Source organism: Coregonus clupeaformis, chromosome 2 (genome assembly GCF_020615455.1).
Source record: "Coregonus clupeaformis isolate EN_2021a chromosome 2, ASM2061545v1, whole genome shotgun sequence".
Classification (NCBI taxonomy): domain Eukaryota; kingdom Metazoa; phylum Chordata; class Actinopteri; order Salmoniformes; family Salmonidae; genus Coregonus; species Coregonus clupeaformis.
This window is the reverse complement of record NC_059193.1, coordinates 28064344-28085033: the sequence shown is the minus strand read 5'-3', so window position 1 is coordinate 28085033 and position 20690 is coordinate 28064344. Positions and strand designations below refer to the sequence as shown.

Genomic DNA, 20690 nt, shown 5'->3' with positions numbered 1-20690 from the left:
AAGGTTTAAGTCTCCAAAGAATAAACCATAGCTCTACCTGCTTTATCCAACATAGGCTATATCAACACATCAAGGACAATTGTAAACCTAGATGCTAGAAGTAGTCGACAGGTAATCTAAAACAAGACACACGTTGCCTTAAACTATAGCCTTCATCACGACAGAACACACATTTCTAAAATCTGATGTATGGCAGTGTGTTTTCCATACAAATATACAAATACTAATATAGCCCTATGAATTGAATTATTTATGAAAAAGGTCAGCATGATCTTGACAACGATGATTCACCCTTTATTCCATTACAGGTCCTCTGTGGAAAAAGCCGCTGTCCATGTCAGTGGTGCTGAATTGGCCAAATTGGTAAAATGAATAGCATTTCTGAACATGGAAAGTTTCCAAATTGAAAGACTCGATGTTTCACAGTTAATGACCATTACACAATGCATTACACATACAAATATATTTTTAGGAGAAAATTAATTATTCAAAAATAACAGACCTCTAGTGGCGAGTCTGGTTCATCCAAGATGTTACTTTCACTCTGCATCCGCTGCATTGTCCCTGTAGAACTGGGGTCCATTATCAGTACGTTCTGACTACAGGGTCTGGAGAACTTACAGTCACTCTTTCTGGAGTCAGTTGTCCTGCACACCTCGTAATTGTACACGTGCTGTAGAGTTCCTGTCCCCAAAGTGTCTGCGTAACGCGGTGGATAATACGGAATAACCGGGAGATTGGAATGATAGAGGATGCGAGACTGTCTCCACCTGTATATTTTTACTGATATAATAACCACTAAACATGTGATGAACAGAAATGAGACTACAGCCAAAGCCAAGACTAAGTAAAAAGTCAGGTTGTCATTGTACTCCTTGTCGTGCGTAAAGTCAGTGAAATCCGAGAGCACTTCAGGGAAGCTGTCCGCCACCGCCACGTTAACATTGACTGTAGCTGAACGAGAGGGCTGCCCGTTGTCCTCCACTACAACAGTGAGCCTTTGTTTCACAGCATCTTTATCATTGACTTGGCGTATAGTTCTTATTTCTCCGTTCTGTAAGCCCACTTCAAACAGCGCCCTGTCTGTCGCTTTCTGTAGTTTATACGAGAGCCAGGCATTCTGTCCGGAGTCCACATCAACAGCCACCACTTTAGTAACAAGATAGCCCACATCTGCTGAACGAGGCACCATTTCAGCCACCAGAGAGCTGCTAGTGTGGACTGGGTACAGAACCTGAGGCGTGTTGTCATTCTGGTCCTGGATCAACATTTTCACAGTCACATTGCTACTGAGTGGAGGGGAGCCTCCATCCTGCGCTTTGACGCAGAACTGGAAATCCTTAATCTGCTCGTAGTCAAAAGAGCGCACTGCATGGATGACTCCACTATCAGCACTAACGGACACATATGAGGAGACGGGTATTCCGTTAACCGAGGAGTCCTCCAGTATGTAAGAAACACGGGCATTCTGGTTCCAGTCAGCGTCTCTGGCTTTCACTGTGAATATAGAGAGGCCCGGTGTGTTGTTTTCTATAATGTAGGCCTCATATGAGCTCCTCTCAAAGACAGGCGCGTTGTCATTCACATCTGATATCTGTAAGGTGAGAGTGACGCTGCTGGAGAGCGAGGGCACTCCCTCATCAGAGCACGTCACGCTGATGTTATATTCAGAGTCTCTCTCTCGGTCCAAGTCACTGTCAGTTACTAGACTGTAAAAGGCGTTGGATATAGATTTAATGGTGAATGGAATGTTTTCATTAATCCCACAGTGTACCTGACCGTTACTATCAGAGTCTGGGTCGTTAACGCTGATCATGGCTATAACTGTACTAGAGGTAGAGTCTTCCGCTATTGAACTAGACTTTGACATTATAATAATAACGGGGCTGTTGTCATTGACGTCAATAACATCTATGATTATTTTACTGGAATCAGATAGCCCTCCTTCGTCCATTGCTTCGATAAACATTTGATAATATTTAGCCTTTTCATAATCTATCTGACCGATTAGTCTAAATTCACCACTGTCACTGTCTAACTCAAAGAGATCAGTACTGCTGGACAAAGAATAGCTAACCATGCTATTAGACCCTTTATCCGCATCAGAAGCGCTAACTGTGGTCAACAAGGATCCTTTAGGTGAATTCTCAACAACCGTTGCTTTGTAAATCTCCTGCGTAAAAACAGGTGCATTGTCGTTTACATCTAACACTGTAACATGTATTTGCACTGTTCCAGATAGTTGCGGCTCGCCTCCATCAATAGCTGTTAATACTAAAGATATCCGCTCCTGTCTCTCCCGATCTAAAGGCTTCTGCAAAACCAGCTCTACCTTTTTACTTCCATCGGGTTGATTTTTTAGTTTTAACTGAAAATGATCAGTGGGTTTAAGGGTGTAGCTCTGGAGACCATTAAGATCAACGTCGGGATCTATTGCTCTCTCCAGCATAAATGTAGCCCCAATCACTGCAGATTCACTAATTTCAAAACGTTTCTCGGTCTTCTTAAAATTAGGAGCATTATCGTTTACATCTGTAATCTCAACAGTTACCCGAAAAAATTCCATGGGATTTTCTAGAATTATCTGAAAATGCAAAGCACAAGGCGTCGTCTGTCCGCAGAGCGCTTCCCGGTCTATTCTCTCTTTGATAAGGAGAACTCCCCTTTCTTTATTCAGCTCGATGTACTCTGCGCTGTCTCCAGTAAAAATACGAGCTTTACCTGATGTCAGTCTTTTGGTATCTAAACCCAAATCCTGCGCTATGTTACCGACTAAAGAGCCTTTCGCCATTTCCTCGGGAATGGAGTAACTGATCTGCCCGTGCACTGAACTGAGAGAGAGGAACGAGATAAACAACAGTACTTGCCGTGTCATTGTTCTGTCCGACATTTTCTCTGCGATATCAAACAACAAACACGTTATAATCTGTAAAGAACGCCGTAATATTCCATTCGTTTTCACTGTTCTGTGAATACAACAAAACAAACATGTCCCTAAACTCCACCACTCTGGAACAAAATAATCTCAGCTCCGTGTCACCGTGCTTAGTGTTCTCTGTAAACCTGACTGTGCTCTCTGCGTGCGGCTCTTTCTCTCTCTAATATATCGAGATGATGGGGGAGGTACTGCTGCAAATATGCTCTAAAACTGCAACACACTGACCAACAGCGTCCCTCTGAGTTCAATCCACTAAACTACAGATTCACTTAAAAATAAACACCTTCCAACATATTTGGGAAGGTGTGAGTCTCCATGGAATAAAGTATAGCACTATCAAGGTTAACCCAATCCATGAATGTAGGCTATATTAACAAATTTCAGCCAATGTATTTAGGATAAATGTAAACCATGATGTCAGAAGTATGTGGACAAGAAATGTCAAACAAAATACACGTTGCGTGAAGCTAATCATCGGGACAGAAAGCAACTTTCTGCAACTATAACCAGCAGTATGGTATTAGTGTGCATTATGTAGGCTACTGAAAATGTGTATATACTAATGAATCCAATTTCTAGTACAGAAAACGTTTGCTCATCTTTACAAAGGTTAGGCAATATCCCAGTATAGTTCACTCTTTACTATGTTACAGGGTCTATTGAAATACAGCCGCGTTGCAGAGCAGCGCTGTTCATGACCGTGGTTCTGAAATGGCCACATATCAGTGGAATTAAGAGCATTTCTGACTATGGAAACTTTCCAGGTATAAAGACTCGATTTAGAAACAGTTAAAATCGCAAGAAACAGTTACAAATGTACATATTCCACGACACATTTATATGTAAGGGAAGGACGATGAGTCAAATATAACAGACCTCTATTGGGGAGTCCTGTCCATCCAGGATATTATTTTCACTCTGCATCCGCTGCATCGTCCCTGTAGAACTGGGGTCCATTATCAGTACGTTCTGACTACAGGGTCTGACGAACTTACAGTCACTCTTTCTGGAGTCAGTCGTCCTGCACACCTCGTAATTGTACACGTGCTGTAGAGTTCCAGTCCCCAAAGTGTCTGCGTAACGCGGTGGATAATACGGAATCACCGGGAGATTGGAATGATAGAGGATGCGAGACTGTCTCCACCTGTATATTTTCACTGATATAATAACCACTAAACATGTGATGAACAGAAATGAAACTACAGCCAAAGCCAAGACTAAGTAAAAAGTCACGTTGTCATTGTAGTCCTTGTCGTGCGTAAAGTCAGTGAACTCCGAGAGCACTTCAGGGAAGCTGTCCGCCACCGCCACGTTAACATTGACTGTAGCTGAACGAGAGGGCTGCCCGTTGTCCTCCACTACAACAGTGAGCCTTTGTTTCACAGCATCTTTATCAGTGACTTGGCGTATAGTTCTTATTTCTCCCATTCTGTAAGCCCACTTCAAACAGCGCCCTGTCTGTCGCTTTCTGCAGTTTATAGGAGAGCCAGGCATTCTGTCCAGAGTCCATATCAACAGCCACCACTTTAGTGACAAGATAGCCCACATCTGCTGAACGAGGCACCATTTCAGCCACCAGGGAGCTGCTAGTCTGGACTGGGTACAGAACCTGAGGCGAGTTGTCATTCTGGTCCTGGATTATTACTTTCACAGTCACATTGTTACTGAGTGGAGGAGAGCCTCCATCCTGCGCTTTTACGTGGAACTGGAAATCCTTGATCTGTTCGTAGTCAAAAGAGCGCACTGCATGGATGACTCCACTGTCAGCACTAACTGACACATATGAGGAGACGGGTACTCCGTTAACCGAGGAGTCCTCCAGTATGTAAGAAACACGGGCATTCTGGTTCCAGTCAGCGTCTCTGGCTTTCACTGTGAATATAGAGAGGCCCGGTGTGTTGTTTTCTATAATGTAGGCCTCATATGAGCTCCTCTCAAAGACAGGCGCGTTGTCATTCACATCTGATATCTGTAACGTGAGAGTGACGCTGCTGGAGAGCGAGGGCACTCCCTCATCAGAGCACGTCACACTGATGCTATACTCAGAGTCTCTCTCTCGGTCCAAGTCACTGTCTGTTACTACAGTAAAGAAATTATTCGATGTTGATTTCATTGAAAAGGGAATATTTTCGTCAATAGAGCACTGCACTCTGCCATTATCACCAGAGTCTGGGTCTTGAATATTCATCATTGTTACGACAGTACCAGGTTTAGCATCTTCGGTTATTACGTTCGATTTAGACATAATGTTAATATTAGGCGTATTATCATTTGTGTCAACTACTTCAACTATCACTTTGCATGAATCTGTAAGTCCTCCGTCATCACTTGCCCGCAGGTTGATCTGAAAACTTCGTGTCTTTTCGTAATCAATATTTCCAATCAATCTAATCTCGCCACTGTCCTCGTTAACTTGAAACATTCCTCTGACATCATCTAAAGTGTTTCGAACTGAATAGGTGACTTTGCTGTTTGATCCATGATCGGCATCTGATGCACTCACTGAAGTTACAAGTGTTCCTTTTGGGGCATGCTCAGTTACGGTAGCTTTATATATATGCTGCGTAAAAACGGGTGGATTATCATTGACGTCAAGTACAGTGATGAGTATCTGCATTGTTCCTGATAGCTTAGGCTCTCCTCCATCTACTGCTGTTAATATCAGAGATATCTGTTCCTCTTTTTCACGATCTAGAGGTTTCTTTAAGACCATCTCTACGTTCTTATTTCCATCGGCTTGATTATGCAATTTAAGAGCAAAATTATCGGTTGGTTTCAATGTATAGTTTTGGAGGCCATTGATACCGACGTCCAGATCCATTGCTCCGTCTAATATAAATTTTGCTCCACTGACTGCAGACTCGCTTATTTTAAATTGTACGTCACTCTTTTCAAAAGATGGATTATTATCGTTAACATCCGTTATCTCAACAGTTATGGTGTAAAATTCCATTGGGTTCTCCAGAATAAGCTGAAAATGTAGTGCGCAAGGCGTCGTCTGTCCGCAGAGCGCTTCACGGTCTATTCTCTCTTTGATGAGGAGAACTCCCCTTTCTTTATTCAGCTCGATGTACTCTGCGCTGTCTCCAGTATAAATACGAGCTTTACCTGATTTCAGTCTTTTGATATCTATACCCAAATCCTGCGCTATGTTACCAATTAAAGAGCCTTTCGCCATTTCCTCGGGAATGGAGTAACTGACCTGCCCGTGCACTGAACTGAGAGAGAGGACCGAGATAAACAACAGTACTTGCCGTGTCATTGTTCTGTCCGATATTTTCAGCGACACCATGGAACAACAAACACCATATAATCCGTTATGATAATAGTATAATTCCTTCAGATGTAAAACGAGAAAATAACAAAATGTTCTACCAATAATCCGTATCTCCAGAACAAAATAATGTCAGCTCGGTGTCTCCGTGCTTAGTGTTCTCTGTAACCCGAACTGTGCTCTCTGCGTGCGGCTCTTTCTCTCTCTAATATATCGAGATGATGGGGGAGGTACTGCTGCAAATCTGCTCTAAAACTGCAACACACTGACCAACAGCGTCCCTCTGAGTTCAATCCAATCAACTACAGATAAACTTAAGAAATAAAAACATTCCAACATATTTGGGAAGATTTGAGTCTCCAAAGAATAAACCATAGCCCTATCATGCTTTACCGAACATAGGCTATATCAAAACATCTAGGACAAGGGTAAACCTAGATGCCAGAGGACGTTGACAAGTAATCTCAAACAAGACACACGTTTCCTTAAACTATAGCCTACATGACGACAGAACACACATTTCTAAAATCTGATGTATGGTAGTGTGCTTTCCATACAAATACGCAAATACTGATATAGACTTATGAATGTTATTATTTATATAAAAAGTCTGCATGATCTTGACAACAACGATTTCTTCAATACAATTCACCCTTTACTGATTACAGGTCGCTCTGTACAAAAAGCTTGCTGTCCATGTCAGCGGTGCTGAATTGGCAAAATCGGTGGAATTAATAGCATTACTGAACATGGAAAGTTTCCAAATTCAAAGACTCGATGTTAAACAGTTAAAGACCATTACACAATGAATTACACATACAAATATATGTTTAGGAGAAAATTAATTATTTTAAAAAAACAGACCTCTAGTGGCGAGTCTGGTTCATCCAATATGTTATTTTCACTCTGCATCCGCTGCATTGTCCCTGTAGAACTGGGGTCCATTATAAGTACGTTCTGACTACAGGGTCTGACGAACTTACAGTCACTCTTTCTGGAGTCAGTCGTCCTGCACACCTCGTAATTGTACACGTGCTGTAGAGTTCCTGTCCCCAAAGTGTCTGCGTAACGCGGTGGATAATACGGAATAACCGGGAGATTGGAATGATAGAGGATGCGAGACTGTCTCCACCTGTATATTTTCACTGATATAATAACCACTAAACATGTGATGAACAGAAATGAGACTACAGCCAAAGCCAAGACCAAGTAAAAAGTCAGGTTGTCATTGTACTCCTTGTCGTGCGTAAAGTCAGTGAACTCCGAGAGCACTTCAGGGAAGCTGTCCGCCACCGCCACGTTAACATTGACTGTAGCTGAACGAGAGGGCTGCCCGTTGTCCTCCACTACAACAGTGAGCCTTTGTTTCACAGCATCTTTATCAGTGACTTGGCGTATAGTTCTTATTTCTCCATTCTGTAAGCCTACTTCAAACAGCGCCCTGTCTGTCGCTTTCTGCAGTTTATACGAGAGCCAGGCATTCTGTCCAGAGTCCACATCAACAGCCACCACTTTAGTGACAAGATAGCCCACATCTGCTGAACGAGGCACCATTTCAGCCACCAGAGAAATACTAGTCTGGACTGGGTATAGAACCTGAGGTGCGTTGTCGTTCTGGTCCTGGATCATTATTTTCACAGTCACATTGCTACTGAGAGGAGGAGAGCCGCCATCCTGCGCTTTTACGCGGAACTGGAAATCCTTGATCTGCTCGTAGTCAAAAGAGCGCACTGCATGGATGACTCCACTATCAGCACTAACGGACACATATGAGGAGACGGGTATTCCGTTAACCGAGGAGTCCTCCAGTATGTAAGAAACACGGGCATTCTGGTTCCAGTCAGCGTCTCTAGCTTTCACTGTGAATATAGAGAGGCCCGGTGTGTTGTTTTCTATAATGTAGGCCTCATATGAGCTCCTCTCAAAGACAGGCGCGTTGTCATTCACATCTGATATCTGTAAAGTGAGAGTGACGCTGCTGGAGAGCGAGGGCACTCCCTCATCAGAGCACGTCACGCTGATTTTATACTCAGAGGCTCTCTCTCGGTCCAAGTCACTGTCTGTTACTACAGTAAAGAAATTATTCGTGGTAGGTTTCATCAAAAAAGGAATGTTTTCATTTATGACGCACTGCACCCTACCGTTGTCACCTGAGTCTGGGTCTTGAATATTAATCATTGTTACGACTGTACCGGGTTTGGCATCTTCGGATAGGACGTTTGATTTAGACATTATATTAATAACTGGCACGTTATCATTTATATCAGTTACCTCAATAATAACTTTACAAGAATCTGCCAGACCCCCCTGATCTCTAGCTTGAATATCAATCTGATAATGTTTCGTTTTTTCATAATCCATAAACCCAACTAAATTCACTACACCGTTGTCCTTATCAACTTCAAACAGATGAGCTGCTCCAGATTTTGGAATGGAATATGAAATTCTCCCATTAGAACCTTCATCGGCGTCAGATGCACTTACCGTGGTTAAAACGGTTCCTTTTGGAGCAACTTCTGATACACTAGCTTTATACTCTGCCTGAGCACAAACGGGCGCATTATCATTGATGTCTAGTACAGTGATAAGTATCTGCATTGTTCCTGATAGCCTAGGCTCTCCTCCATCTACTGCTGTTAATATCAGAGATATCTGCTCCTGTTTCTCTCGGTCTAGAGGCTTCTGTAAAACCATCTCTACATTTTTAACTCCATCTGATCGACTTTGTGTTTTTAGGACGAAATTATCAGTTGGTTTAAGTGAGTAGCTTTGAAGGCCTTTAACGCCAACGTCATCATCAATTGCTCTATCCAAGACGAATCTGGCTCCTGCTATAGCGGACTCACTAATTTCAAATTTAATTTCACTCCTTTCAAAAATAGGAGGATTATCATTGGTATCAGTTATCTCAATGGTAACGGTGTAAAATTCCATTGGGTTCTCCAGAATAATCTGAAAATGTAGTGCGCAAGGCGTCGTCTGTCCGCAGAGCGCTTCACGGTCTATTCTGTCTTTAATGAGGAGAATTCCCCTTTCTTTATTCAGCTCGATGTACTCTGCGCTGTCTCCAGTATAAATACGAGCTTTACCTGATTTCAGTCTTTTGATATCTAAACCCAAATCCTGTGCTATGTTACCGACTAAAGAGCCTTTCGCCATTTCCTCGGGAATGGAGTAACTGACCTGCCCGTGCACTGAACTGAGAGAGAGGACCGAGATAAACAACAGTACTTGCCGTGTCATTGTTCTGTCCGACATTTTCCGCTGCAGCATGGAACAACAGATACTGTATAATCCGTATGAAATGTGAAATATTCCGTTAAATGGAAATCCAGAAAATAATACACTTTTCTGCCAATAATCCGTATCCCTGGAACAAAAGAATGTCAGCTCCGTGTCTCCGTGCTTAGTGTTCTCTGTGACCCGGACAATGCGTTCTGCGTGCGGCTCTTTCTCTCTCTAATATATCGAGATGATGGGGAGGTACTGCTGCAAATCTGCTCTAAAACTGCAACACACTGACCAACAGCGTCCCTCTGAGTTCAATCCAATCAACTACAGATACACTTTAAAAAAGCAAACACCTTCCAACATATCTGGGAAGGTGTGAATCTGCATGGAAATAAAGCACAGTGCTCTAACGCTTTACCCAACTCATGTAAACTATATCAAAACATCTGGGGCAATGTATTGAGGAGAATTGTAAATAAAGATGCCAGAAATATGTGGACAACAAATGTGAAGCTATAGGCTACATCGTGAAAGAAAGGAACTTTCAGCAGTCTAAAACCAGCAGTATGGTATAATGTGCATTGTGTACTGCAATTAATATAAACGTATGAATCAAATTCCTGTTAAATAAAGCTTTTTCCTCATCTTTACAAGGGTTAGGCAATATCCAGTACCATTTACTCTGTACTATGTTACAGGGTCAGGCAAAGCACTGCTTTCCATTACTGTGGTGCTGAAATGGCATATTAGTGGAATGAGGAGAAATTCTGATCATGGAATGTTCCCAGGTATACAAACTCAATTTAAAACACTTAGAACCAAACGATTATGAACATTTACAACAAAAAATAAAGGCTACAGGGTAAAGATAATGATAAAAACATTGTTTTAGGGACAAAATAATTGATCAAATATAACAGACCTCTATTGGGGAGTCTGGTTCATCCAGGATGTTCATTTCATTCTGCATCCGCTGCATCGTCCCTGTAGAACTGTGGGTCCATTATCAGTACGTTCTGACTACAGGGTCTGGCGAACTTACAGTCACTCTTTCTGGAGTCAGTCGTCCTGCACACCTCGTAATTGTACACGTGCTGTAGAGTTCCTGTCCCCAAAGTGTCTGCGTAACGCGGTGGATAATACGGAATAACCGGGAGATTGGAATGATAGAGGATGCGAGACTGTCTCCATCTGTATATTTTCACTGATATAATAACCACTAAACATGTGATGAACAGAAATGACACTACAGCCAAAGCCAAGACTAAGTAAAAAGTCAGGTTGTCATTGTACTCCTTGTCGTGCGTAAAGTCAGTGAACTCCGAGAGCACTTCAGGGAAGCTGTCAGCCACCGCCACGTTAACATTGACTGTAGCTGAACGAGAGGGCTGCCCGTTGTCCTCCACTACAACAGTGAGCCTTTGTTTCACAGCATCTTTATCAGTGACTTGGCGTATAGTTCTTATTTCTCCATTCTGTAAGCCCACTTCAAACAGCGCCCTGTCTGTCGCTTTCTGCAGTTTATACGAGAGCCAGGCATTCTGTCCAGAGTCCACATCAACAGCCACCACTTTAGTGACAAGATAGCCCACATCTGCTGAACGAGGCACCATTTCAGCCACCAGAGAGCTGCTAGTCTGGACTGGGTACAGAACCTGAGGTGCGTTGTCGTTCTGGTCCTGGATCATTATTTTCACAGTCACATTGCTACTGAGAGGAGGAGAGCCTCCATCCTGCGCTTTTACGCGGAACTGGAAATCCTTGATCTGCTCGTAGTCAAAAGAGCGCACTGCATGGATGACTCCACTATCAGCACTAACGGACACATATGAGGAGACGGGTACTCCGTTAACCGAGGAGTCCTCCAGTATGTAAGAAACACGGGCATTCTGGTTCCAGTCAGCGTCTCTGGATTTCACTGTGAATATAGAGAGGTCCGGTGTGTTGTTTTCTATAATGTAGGCCTCATATGAGTTCCTCTCAAAGACAGGCGCGTTGTCATTCACATCTGATATCTGTAAGGTGAGAGTGACGCTGCTGGAGAGCGAGGGCACTCCCTCATCAGAGCACGTCACGCTGATGTTATACTCAGAGTCTCTCTCTCGGTCCAAGTCACTGTCAATTACTACAGTAAAGAAATTATTCGATGTTGATTTCATTGAAAAGGGAATGTTTTCATTTATAGAGCACTGCACTCTGCCATTGTCACCAGAGTCTGGGTCTTGTACATTAATTATGGTTACCACTGTTCCAGGTTCAGCATTTTCAGATATTGCATTTGTTTTTGACATAATGTTCATCAATGGTTTATTGTCATTTGTATCAACTACCTCAACATTTATTTTACAAGAATCAGTTAGACCTCCGTCATCACTAGCTTGTACATGTATTTCATAATGTCGAGCTTTTTCATAGTCTATGTTTCCTGATAAAACCACAATACCACTGTCTTCGTTTATTTCAAATATTTCTGGAACATCATCTAGAGTGTTGGTAATTGAATATGATATTCTACCATAAGAACCTTCATCGGCATCACTGGCGCTAACGGTACTCAAAACGGTGCCTTTTGGAGCATTCTCGGTAATGGTTGCCTTATAAATTTCTTGTGTAAAAACAGGCGCATTGTCATTGGCGTCTAGCACGGTTATTTCTATCTGCATTGTCCCAGACAGTTGCGGGTCGCCGCCATCGATAGCTGTTAGAGTTAAGAAAAGATGCTCTTGCTTTTCTCTATCTAGAGGTTTCTGTAGCACCATCTCAACCTTTTTGCTTCCGTCTGGTTGATTTTGCAACTTTAGAAGAAAATTATCGGTTGGTTTCAACAAATAACTTTGTAGGCCATTTACACCAACATCAAGATCCATCGCCCTTTCCAACACAAATTTTGCTCCAACCATTGCCGATTCACTAATTCTAAATTTCATCTCATTCTTCTTAAAGCTTGGTGCATTATCATTTATATCATTGATTTCGACTGTAACACTGTAGAATTCAATCGGGTCTTCTAGAGTAATCTGTAGATGAACAGCGCATGGCGTCGTCTGTCCGCAGAGCGCTTCACGGTCTATTCTCTCTTTAATGAGGAGAAGTCCCCTTTCTTTATTCAGCTCGATGTACTCTGCGCTGTCTCCAGTATAAATACGAGCTTTCCCTGATTTCAGTCTTTTGATATCTAAACCCAAATCCTGCGCTATGTTACCAACTAAAGAGCCTTTCGCCATTTCCTCGGGAATGGAGTAACTGATCTGCCCGTGCACTGAACTGAGAGAGAGGACCGAGATAAACAACAGTACTTGCCGTGCCATTGTTCTATCCGACATTTTCCCTTCTACATGAAACAACAAGCACCTTATAATCCGTAATGAAGTCAGTAATATTCCATTCGTTCACAGTACAAAACATCAAAGGGAAATGATTCAACAATCCATAATTCTCGAAAAAAGAAACGCATCTCGATGTCTCCGTTCTAAGTGTTCTCTGTATCCCGGACTGTGCTCTCTGCGTGCGGCTCTTTCTCTCTCTATTATATCGAGATGATGGGGAGGTACTGCTGCAAATCTGCTCTAAAACTGCAACACACTGACCAACAGCGTCCCTCAGAGTTCAAACCACTGAACTACAGATATATATGTTTAAATCTAACATGTATGGGAAGGTTCGAGTCTCGAATGGATAAAGCACGGTCCTATAATGCTATATCAACACACATAAGCCAATTGATTTAATGACAAATATAAACTAATAGGTCAGTGTGATGTGGACAAACAAGTTCTAACGAAATACACGTTGAGTGAAACTCCTTCTATAGGAAACTACTGGCTACCCATTGTAATACAGCCTTTTTGCAAAGGTCCGCTTTCCACGACCATGGTTCTGAAATTGCCACATATCACTGGAACGAATAGCATTTCTGAGCATAGTAAATTCCCAAGTATGCAGACTCAATATCGAATAGATAAAATCACACGATGGTCTTAAAAACATAAAGATGAAAAACATTGTTTTAGGGACAAAATAATTGATAAAATATAACAGACCTCTATTGGGGAGTCTGGTTCATCCAGGATGCTCTTTTCACACTGCATCCGCTGCATCGTCCCTGTAGAACTGTGGTCCATTATCAGTACGTTCTGACTACAGGGTCTGGCGAACTTACAGTCACTCTTTCTGGAGTCAGTCGTCCTGCACACCTCGTAATTGTACACGTGCTGTAGAGTTCCTGTCGCCAAAGTGTCTGCATAACGCGGTGGATAATACGGAATCACCGGGAGATTGGAATGATAGAGGATGCGAGACTGTCTCCATCTGTATATTTTCACTGATATAATAACCACTAAACATGTGATGAACAGAAATGAGACTACAGCCAAAGCCAAGACCAAGTAAAAAGTCAGGTTGTCATTGTACTCCTTGTCGTGCATAAGGTCAGTGAACTCCGAGAGCACTTCAGGGAAGCTGTCCGTCACCGCCACGTTAACATTGACTGTAGCTGAACGAGAGGGCTGCCCGTTGTCCTCCACTACAACAGTGAGCCTTTGTTTCACAGCATCTTTATCATTGACTTGGCGTATAGTTCTTATTTCTCCATTCTGTAAGCCCACTTCAAACAGCGCCCTGTCTGTCGCTTTCTGCAGTTTATACGAGAGCCAGGCATTCTGTCCAGAGTCCACATCAACAGCCACCACTTTAGTGACAAGATAGCCCACATCTGCTGAACGAGGCACCATTTCAGCCACCAGAGAGCTGCTAGTGTGGACTGGGTAGAGAACCTGAGGCGCGTTGTCGTTCTGGTCCTGGATCATTATTTTCACAGTCACATTGCTACTGAGTGGAGGAGAGCCTCCATCCTGCGCTTTTACGTGGAACTGGAAATCCTTGATCTGCTCGTAGTCAAAAGAGCGCACTGCATGGATGACTCCACTATCAGCACTAACGGACACATATGAGGACACGGGTACTCCGTTAACCGAGGAGTCCTCCAGTATGTAAGAAACACGGGCATTCTGGTTCCAGTCAGCGTCTCTAGCTTTCACTATGAATATAGAGAGGCCCGGTGTGTTGTTTTCTATAATGTAGGCCTCATATGAGCTCCTCTCAAAGACAGGCGCGTTGTCATTCACATCTGATATCTGTAACGTGAGAGTGACGCTGCTGGAGAGCGAGGGCACACCCTCATCAGAGCACGTCACACTGATGTTATACTCAGAGTCTCTCTCTCGGTCCAAGTCACTGTCTGTTACTACAGTAAAGAAATTATTCGATGTTGATTTCATTGAAAAGGGAATGTTTTCGTCAATAGAGCACTGCACTCTGCCATTATCACCAGAGTCTTGGTCTTGAATATTCATCATTGTTACGACTGTACCAGGTTTAGAATCCTCAGATATGGCACTCGTCTTTGACATGATATTGATTGATGGTTTGTTGTCATTTGTATCTATAACCTCAATAATTAATTTACACGCATCAGAGTGACCTCCCTGATCTGTAGCCTGAACGTCTATCTCATAATGTTTACGTTTTTCATAATCAATATGTCCATTTAATTTTACTACACCGTAAACATGATCAATTTCAAATAGATGGGATGCTCCCGATTTTGGAATAGAATATGTAACTCTCCCGTTCGAACCTTGATCGGCATCAGTTGCACTGATTGTTGTTAAAACGGTGCCCTTTGCTACGTTCTCTGATACACTAGCTTTATACTCTGCCTGAGAACATACAGGTGCATTATCATTGGCGTCTAGTACAGTGATGAGTATCTGCATTGTTCCTGATAGCTGAGGCTCTCCTCCATCTACTGCTGTTAATATCAGAGATATCTGCTCCTGTTTCTCTCGGTCTAGAGGCTTCTGTAAAACCATCTCTACATTTTTAACACCATCTGACCGAGTTAATGTTTTCAATACGAAATTATCAGTGGGTTTCAGAGAGTAGCTCTGAAGGCCATTAACGCCAACGTCGTCATCAATTGCTCTTTCCAATACAAATTTAGCTCCCGTTAGCGCTGATTCACTAATTTCACATTTCATTTCACTCCTTTCAAAAATAGGTGAATTGTCATTGACATCGGTTATCTCAACTGTAACTGTATAAAATTCCATGGGATTTTCTAGAATTATCTGAAAATGCAATGCACAAGGCGTCGTCTGTCCGCAGAGCGCTTCCCGGTCTATTCTCTCTTTGATGAGGAGAACTCCCCTTTCTTTATTCAGCCCGATGTACTCTGCGCTGTCTCCAACATAAAGACTAGCTTTCCCTGATTTCAGTCTTTTGATATCCAAACCCAAATCCTGCGCTATGTTACCGACTAAAGAGCCTTTCGCCATTTCCTCGGGAATGGAGTAACTGACCTGCCCGTGCACTGAACTGAGAAAGAGGACCGAGATAAACAACAGTACTTGCCGTGTCATTGTTCTGTCCGACATTTTCCCTTCAACATGAAACAACAAGCACCATATAATCCGGTATGACAATAGTCTAATTCTTTTAAATTTGAATCCAGATAAGAACACAATGTTCTGCCAATAATCCGTATATCAGGAACAAAAGAAGCTCAACTCGGTGTCTCCGTGCTGTGTTCTCTGTAACCCGGACTGTGCTCTCTGCGTGCAGGTCTTTCTCTCTCTAATATATCGAGATGATGGGGGAGGTACTGCTGCAAATCTGCTATAAAACGGCAAGACACTGACCAACAGCGTCCCTATGAGTTTAATGGATTGAACTACAGACAATATAGTTGAATAAAAAGACTGAAAAACACTCCAGTAATGTTGGGAATGTCAGGGTCGATACACTGGAGAAAATAATGAATATTAAGTAACCGTATACTATATCAATAAATAATCTAGTTCAATGTATGTACGCAAAATATAAACAATGATGCCAGGTAGTTGTGGACAAGGAATGTCTGGAGAAGGCCTAAACCTTGCATTACACTACAGGCTAACAGTGACAGAAGGCAACTTACTGCAAGCAAAAAAAAAAGAAATTAATGGAATAAATGTGCATAAAATCCACACAATCCATTGTCAAGCTTGATCATCATGAGGAGGGTATCATCTTAACCATTCACGACCATACACAGCTACAATTACATTCACACTATACAGTGCAAAGCGCGCTGTCCATGGCCGTGATGCTTAAAGTACAATAAGAATAGACTGAAGAGCTGTTCTCACAGAGAGGTAGGCTAAACTTGAACGATGCATATTAAACATATACATGGTAATAGATAACATTTTAGGAGAACAAAAATAAGATTAAAATATCACAGACCTCTAATGTCGAGTCTGGTTCATCCAGTATGTTTTTTTCACTCTGCATCCGCTGCGTCGTCCCTGTAGAACTTGAGTCCATTATCAATACGTTCTGACTACAGGGTCTGGCGAACGTACAGTCACTCTTTCTGGAGTCAGTCGTCCTGCACACCTCGTAATTGTACACGTGCTGTAGAGTTCCTGTCCCCAAAGTGTCTGCATAACGCGGTGGATAATACGGAATAACCGGGAGATTGGAATGATAGAGGATGCGAGACTGTCTCCATCTGTATATTTTCACTGATATAATAACCACTAAACATGTGATGAACAGTAATGAGACTACAGCCAAAGCCAAGACTAAGTAAAAAGTCAGGTTGTCATTGTACTCCTTGTCGTGCGTAAAGTCAGTGAACTCCGAGAGCACTTCAGGGAAGCTGTCCGCCACCGCCACGTTAACATTGACTGTAGCTGAACGAGAGGGCTGCCCGTTGTCCTCCACTACAACAGTGAGCCTTTGTTTCACAGCATCTTTATCAGTGACTTGGCGTATAGTTCTTATTTCTCCATTCTGTAAGCCCACTTCAAACAGCGCCCTGTCTGTCGCTTTCTGCAGTTTATACAAGAGCCAGGCATTCTGTCCAGAGTCCACATCAACAGCCACCACTTTAGTGACAAGATAGCCCACATCTGCTGAACGAGGCACCATTTCAGCCACCAGAGAGCTGCTAGTCTGGACTGGGTACAGAACTTGAGGCGCGTTGTCGTTCTGGTCCTGGACCATTATTTTCACAGTTACATTGCTACTGAGTGGAGGAGAGCCTCCATCCTGTGCTTTGACGCGGAACTGGAAATCCTTGATCTTCTCGTAGTCAAAAGAGCGCACTGCATGGATGACTCCACTATCAGCACTAACGGACACATATGAGGACACTGGTACTCCGTTAACCGAGGTGTCCTCTAGTATGTACGAAACACGGGCATTCTGGTTCCAGTCAGCGTCTCTGGCTTTCACTGTGAATATAGAGAGGCCCGGTGTGTTGTTTTCTATAATGTAGGCCTCATATGAGCTCCTCTCAAAGACAGGCGCGTTGTCATTCACATCGGATATCTGTAAGGTGAGAGTGACGCTGCTGGAGAGCGAGCGCACTCCCTCATCAGAGCACGTCACACTGATGTTATATTCAGAGGCTCTCTCTCGGTCTAAGTCACTGTCTGTTACTAGACTATAGAAGCCATTAGATGTAGATGTAATGATAAAGGGAATATTTTGAGTTAAAACACAATTCACCACTCCGTTATTATCAGAGTCTGGGTCGTGGACACTCATTACAGCTATTACTGTCTGAGAAGGGGAATTTTCTGGTATTGATTTTGAAGTTGACATCAAATCAATCAATGGTTTATTGTCGTTAACGTCGATAATGTCGACTATCAGTTTACTGGAATCTGTAAGACCCCCTTGATCTTTAGCTTTTACGTCTATTTGAAAATGTTTTGCGGTTTCATAGTCGACCTCATTTATCAAACGCACTTCGCCATTTCTCTCATCTATTTCAAATAGATCCAAAATACCAATTGTGCTGCTTGATATATAATATGTGACTAAACCATAAGATCCATGATCTATATCAGTGGCACTAACTGTAGTTAACAAAGTGCCGCTCTTCGAGTTTTCGATTAAACTGACCTTATATATTGCCTGTGTAAAAACCGGAGCATTGTCGTTAGCATCTAGCACAGTGACGTGAATCTGCACTGTCCCAGACATCTGAGGCTGTCCTCCATCGAGGGCAGTTAACAATAAAGATATCTGATCCTGTTTCTCTCGATCTAAAGGCTTCTGTAAAACCATCTCTACCTTTTTAATTCCATCAGCCTGACCTTGTAGTTTTAAAACGAAATTATCAGTTGGATTAAGCGAATAGGTTTGGAGTCCATTTAATCCGATATCAGAATCAAAAGCTCTCTCCAAGACGAATTTTGCCCCCGTGATAGCTGACTCACTTATCTCAAATTTCATATCCTGCATTTGAAAAACTGGAGCATTATCATTGATATCGGTTATCTCAACCGTAACGCGATAAAATTCTATTGGGTTCTCCATAATGATCTGAAAATGCAATGCGCAAGGCGTCGTCTGTCTGCACAACGCTTCACGGTCTATTCTCTCTTTGACAAGGATAACTCCCCTTTCTTTATTCAGCTCGATGTATTCTGCACTGTTCCCAACATGTATGCGAGCGTTGCCAGATTTCAGTCTTTTGATATCTAACCCCAAATCCTGCGCTATGTTACCGACTAAAGAGCCTTTCGCCATTTCCTCAGGAATGGAGTAACTGGCCTGCCCGTGCACTGAACTGAGAAAGAGGACCGAGGTAAACAACAGTACTTGCCGTTTCATTGTTCTGTCCGACATGTTTCCTTCACCACGTAACAACAAGTACGTTATAATCCGTAAAGAACTCAGGAATATTCCATTAGTTTCCTGTTCAAAACATCAAAGGTAAAATACTTAAAATCGGGAATTCTGGAACAAAAGAATCTCAGCTCCGTGCTTAGTGTTCTCTGTAACGCGGACTGTGCGCTCTGTCTGCGGGCTCTTTCTCTCTCTATTATATCGAGATGATGGGGGAGGTTCTGCTGCAAATCTGCTTTAAAACTGCAGCACACTGACCAACAGCGTCCCTCTGAGTTCAATCTACTGAACGACAGATATACTTAGAAAAGAAACACCTTACAATATATTTGGGAAGGTTTGAGTCTTCAAGAACAGACCTATCGTGCTTTACCCAACACAGTTCAGAAAGGAAACACCACGTATTTTTACTAGAAAAGACAACAAATATAATAGGTCTTGGCGATAGGCTCTGCTCTCTCAGGGTAGCTCACTGCCAGAGAAAAGCGTCAAATAATTATGATAAAATAACTACAGGTAATGAGCACGGTATGCAATACCAATCTCCCCACTGAACAAAAACAGAGCCAAACAGGTGGAGGCTGGGGTGGTGGTGGGAAAACAGTAAACACCAAGCATAGCGAATAACAGATAGTTACAGCAGCAACAGCAGTGGCAGCAAGAGACACCAGCGCATAGTTTGCGCCATCCAGCATCGAAGATACGTGTGCAGAACTGGTCAACTTAAAAAGACTGCCATGTAAGTAGAGTGTGAATCCGCTTGGTGAAATCTCAGTTGATGCGATGAGCTGATGCCAGCACTTGGGTTTCCCTTCTGAACCGGCTTCGCTTAATTTATGCAGCCTGTATCAAAACATCTAGGCCAATGTGTGAAGGACTAATGTAAAACATGATGACTACCTCATCTCTGTACTCCACACATACAATCATCTGTAAGGTCCCTTTGTCGAGCAGTGAATTTCAAACACAGATTCAACCACAAAGACCAGGGAGGTTTTCCAATGCCTCGCAAAGAAGGGGACCTATTGGTAGATGGGTAGAAAAAAAAACAGACAATGAATACCCCTTTGAGAATGGTGATGTTATTAATTACACTTTGACTGGTGTATCAATACACCCAGTCAATACAAAGAGACAGCCGTCCTTCTTAACTCAGTTGCCGGAGAGGAAGGAAACCGCTCAGGGATTTCACAATGAGGCCAATGGTGACTTTAAAAAAATTACAGAGTTTAATGACTGTGATAAGAGAAAACTGAGATGGATCACCAACATTGTAGTTACTCCACAACACTAACCTAAATTACAGAGTGAAAAGAAGGAAGCCTGTACAGAAAAAAACATATTCGAAAACATGCATCCTGTTTGCAATAAGGCACTAATGTAAAACTGCAGAAAATGTGGCAAAGAAATTAACTTCATGTACTGAATACAAAGCGTTATGTTTGGGGCAAATCCAACACAACACATCACTGAGTACCACTCTTCCTATTTTCAAGCATGGTGATGGCTGCATCATGTTATGGGTATGCTTGTCATTGGCAAGGACTAGGGAGTTTTTTAGGA

General features: G+C 42.6%; 2 protein-coding genes across 21 annotated transcripts in view; both read right to left on the bottom strand.

The window, feature by feature from the left end:
• LOC123481079 (protocadherin beta-16-like) overlaps positions 1-12936 on the bottom strand; it is a 55122-nt gene extending 42186 nt beyond the window's left edge. The window contains exon 1 of the mRNA XM_045205143.1: positions 10366-12936. Coding sequence (XP_045061078.1) covers positions 10403-12766 — 2364 coding nt within the window. The 5' untranslated portion in view covers positions 12767-12936 and the 3' untranslated portion in view covers positions 10366-10402. The remainder of the gene's footprint in view (positions 1-10365) is intronic.
• The window catches only part of LOC121532782 (protocadherin gamma-C5-like), a 211211-nt gene that overhangs the window by 54278 nt on the left and 136243 nt on the right, over positions 1-20690 (bottom strand). The window contains exon 1 of one of the 20 annotated variants that reach the window (XM_045205129.1): positions 16728-19296. The exons of 16 other annotated variants lie outside the window; for them this stretch is intronic. In XM_045205129.1, the coding sequence (XP_045061064.1) occupies positions 16728-19127 (2400 nt within the window). In that variant the 5' untranslated portion in view covers positions 19128-19296. Of the gene's footprint in view, positions 1-502; positions 3257-7076; positions 9700-13483; positions 16066-16727; positions 19297-20690 lie in introns of those variants that run through there. 3 more of the 20 variants (XM_045205132.1, XM_045205128.1, XM_045205135.1) reach the window with 3 other exon arrangements.